Source organism: Henckelia pumila, chromosome 4, assembly GCF_033568475.1.
Source record: "Henckelia pumila isolate YLH828 chromosome 4, ASM3356847v2, whole genome shotgun sequence".
NCBI classification, from domain to species: domain Eukaryota; kingdom Viridiplantae; phylum Streptophyta; class Magnoliopsida; order Lamiales; family Gesneriaceae; genus Henckelia; species Henckelia pumila.
In genome coordinates, this window is record NC_133123.1 from 75196271 (window position 1) to 75199394 (window position 3124).

A 3124-nucleotide genomic window follows, 5' to 3' on the forward strand; every position below is an offset into this window, starting at 1 on the left:
CATTTATAGGGAGTTCTCTATTCATATATTATATTAAGTACAACTTTTGTAGAAGTATTAATATTATATTATACAAAAAATATTTTAAATGATCGGTTATTTTTATTTTGATAGTAAAAAAATATGTGAATAACTCAATTAAATATCCATTGAAATTGAATTGAGACGTCAGATTGTCTCACCAAAGTATTTGAAAGCGAATACACTTCCCCCACGGCGAAATTCTCCAACTAATTAAAACTTTGCTGTAAAGTGCATAAAAAGCTCCGTCAGTGGCGAATCCTCAGCTATATAAACAATATTAATTACAGCTGCCCAAGCTTCTTCCCATAACATCAAAATTAAGTTCTCTGCGATTCAACAAAACTCCATTGAAAAGATGAGTTTGAAGGTATATATGCTAATCGCATATGCATTGAGAATTTCGCATTTATTCACGTACAATTTCTTTTTTTCATTTTTGGCTGCAAATTAATTCCACTTTTCCGAACGTGAGTGTGCTTGCATTCAAGATTATATATATATTAATGTTACCGTATACGGTTGATCTGTTGTTGGGAGATCGATCGATCGATCGTGGATTTTAATTGCAAAATATAATGATTTGTTGTTGAATATGATCTCCTGCAAAAATATATATTCTTCTTAATTCCCTTGTCATATTAATTTACTGAGACCTGGTTAAGATTTTTGATCAGTGTGGTTGAAGATTTATCAATACACATGGTTTATCGGGTCCACCATTTTCTTGGTAAAACCCACGTATATTGATTAATTTCCACTACCTATACAGGTAGGTTGAAATGATCCCCAACATAGACACTGGTGTACGTATAATTAATGAAGATCATTTTGATTTGTTCTTGATTTAGGAAAATTGTTTCGGTGTGTAATGAAAATCAGGAATTAAGCCAAAATTTATATTACTTTCCATAAAATATACGGGAAAAATGTTTAATTTGTTGTTATTAATTACCAGTCATGTATATATGATCTACTATCCTACTCGTCTAATCATGAATCCCGGTTTATCGTGTTTATGATCTGATATATGGATGGATTACAAAGTACAAAGTGCAAACTACAAAATATGATTCTTGGAATTCAAACTTGTTTGTGACATTATCTAGCTCTTATATAGTTCATGTGAAGCAAATTAAACTTGAGTTCTTGCCTGCACAATGCGGTCAATTATTCAACACATGTCGCTCCTAGTACTAATTTCCACTGTCAGTTTTTTGCCTTGCTGAGAGGTGTATAATATTTATAAAGATGCATTTGATATTGTGCTTGAAGTTCCAAAGCAAGTATCAATCACTGGAGGTCGTGTTCTTATTTATTCCACATTTTTCGGTCTCTTTTTATATGCATAATAACTGCTATTTTTAAGGCCAAAAATGCAGTAGTGATTGTTTGTCCCTATTCCAACGCAAGTACCTATGGAAGGGGGCTCATTTTTCTTATTTATGTGGAATTAAGGTGTAAATTGACAATGGCACAAAGCAATTATCAGGGACATCATGCAGTTGGATATTATTGACCATATCATGATCAGATGGCAGCATCCGGTGTGGTGTTTATCTCGATAAAATGAGTCTACTTTAACTTGCAAATATTTTTTTGTCATTAAACTTGCATTTGGTTCTTCTTATGGCATTTGGGCAGTCCTGAAGCGGCTTGCTTCCAACTTTTTCGGTATTAGGAATTTCCGATGAAATCGAAACTACTATAAACTTCTTGGTTGTTTTTGTTCAACATTAACTGCTAAAACTTATATGCATATATGTACATTCCTGTGGCCAGGAGGAATTTGAAGAGCATGCTAAGCTAGCTAAAACTTTGCCGGATAATACGACCAACGAAACTTTGCTTACTCTGTATGGACTCTACAAGCAAGCTACAGTTGGAAAAGTCAACACAAGTTAGGCTTCGCTAAATTCAGTTTAAAATTTTAGTAAATCCTACATTCATCACAATTCTACTACTGTGTTGTCCCAAAAACATAATCCTTGACAATCGCAGGCCGTCCCGGTATGCTCAGCATGAAGGAGAGAGCAAAGTGGGATGCTTGGAAGGCTGTTGAAGGTATTCAATTCACAATTCATTTATGAGGGTTGGATGATATAGTGATGTGAAATAACTGATGAATCATTTGATGTATTTGATTCAGTAGATAAGTTTTTTTTATTCTCTCTTGAAGATCACTCTTTTTCAACAAAATGGCAAATAAGTGCTAATATAGTTGAGCTTGAGAATAACACTACTGGAGCTGGCTTGTGTGCATTATTCGACAACTCTAGCTTGATTCATGCTTAACGCATATTGTAACTTATGGCAGGAAAATCGTGCGAGGAAGCGATGAATGACTATATTACCAAGGTGAAGCAACTGAAGGAACAAGCTTCTGCATGATGAATAACTCCAATTAAGCAGTACTTATGTATGATCTACTATATATTGCCAGAAGTTCCGAATTGTTCAAGTTTTAAATGTTTATGACTGTTTGAGGTTTCCATGCTTGTATGACTTATTTATGTTTCTGTTTCATGTGCTCTGAATCCATATTATGGCAAACATATATATTATAACACATGAAAATCTTTGCGTGACTCGGTTTCTTTTTCATGTTTTATACTCTATCCAAAAAATTGTGGAATATCTTTAGGAAAACTGATTCTTTTCAAATATTTCTTCTACATGCATGTAATCTATATCATCTGCGCATAAACATATTAAGGTGGTGTTTGCAAGAGCTTATTTGAAGTGATTTTTAGCTTCTACCTACGATTTCCAAACATTTCATTGGCTAGAAGCTTAGAAAAATTTGAAATAAGATGTTGCAAAAACTCTACAGAAATGATATTATTATGACAAGAAATGGTAGCATAGGTATACTGTTACAACCAAAGCCAACGCTCCCCATTGTCGTGCCTCATTCAAAACGACCCATTTCATCAACAAAAACCCGAGTCCAACCAAGCAAACCCACCCAAGTTCTTCCCCATTACAGTTGAAACTAGGCAAGCAAGCAAAAGCCAAGTACACAACAAGTATAAGCACGAGAGGGCCAAGAAGAGTCGTGGTAACCGCATATATTACCATCGCAAATAGAACTGGCATAGCA

General features: G+C 34.3%; 1 protein-coding gene across 2 annotated transcripts; it reads left to right on the forward strand.

Moving 5' to 3' along the window:
- The first annotated feature begins 237 nt into the window (after window positions 1–237).
- LOC140866284 (acyl-CoA-binding protein-like) lies at window positions 238–2600 on the forward strand. Of its 2 annotated transcripts, none has more exons than XM_073271245.1 (4): window positions 238–391; window positions 1804–1921; window positions 2023–2085; window positions 2339–2600. In XM_073271245.1, exons 1-4 carry the CDS (start codon window positions 380–382, stop codon window positions 2410–2412), a joined length of 267 nt encoding a protein of 88 aa, XP_073127346.1. In that variant the 5' UTR covers window positions 238–379; the 3' UTR covers window positions 2413–2600. The 2 variants fall into 2 exon arrangements, with proteins under 2 accessions (XP_073127346.1, XP_073127345.1); XM_073271244.1 differs by lacking the exon at window positions 238–391 and adding an exon at window positions 1502–1568.
- Window positions 2601–3124: the final 524 nt, after the last annotated feature.

Bases quoted from the DNA above. Each gene is read 5' to 3' on its own strand.
- LOC140866284 (XM_073271244.1), top strand. From the start codon at position 1,521: ATGCAGTTGGATATTATTGACCATATCATGATCAGATGGCAGCATCCG. The intron at 1,569-1,803 runs GTGTGGTGTTTA...TCCTGTGGCCAG, and splicing joins TGATCAGATGGCAGCATCCG to GAGGAATTTGAAGAGCATGC. The intron at 1,922-2,022 runs GTTAGGCTTCGC...TGACAATCGCAG, and splicing joins AGTTGGAAAAGTCAACACAA to GCCGTCCCGGTATGCTCAGC.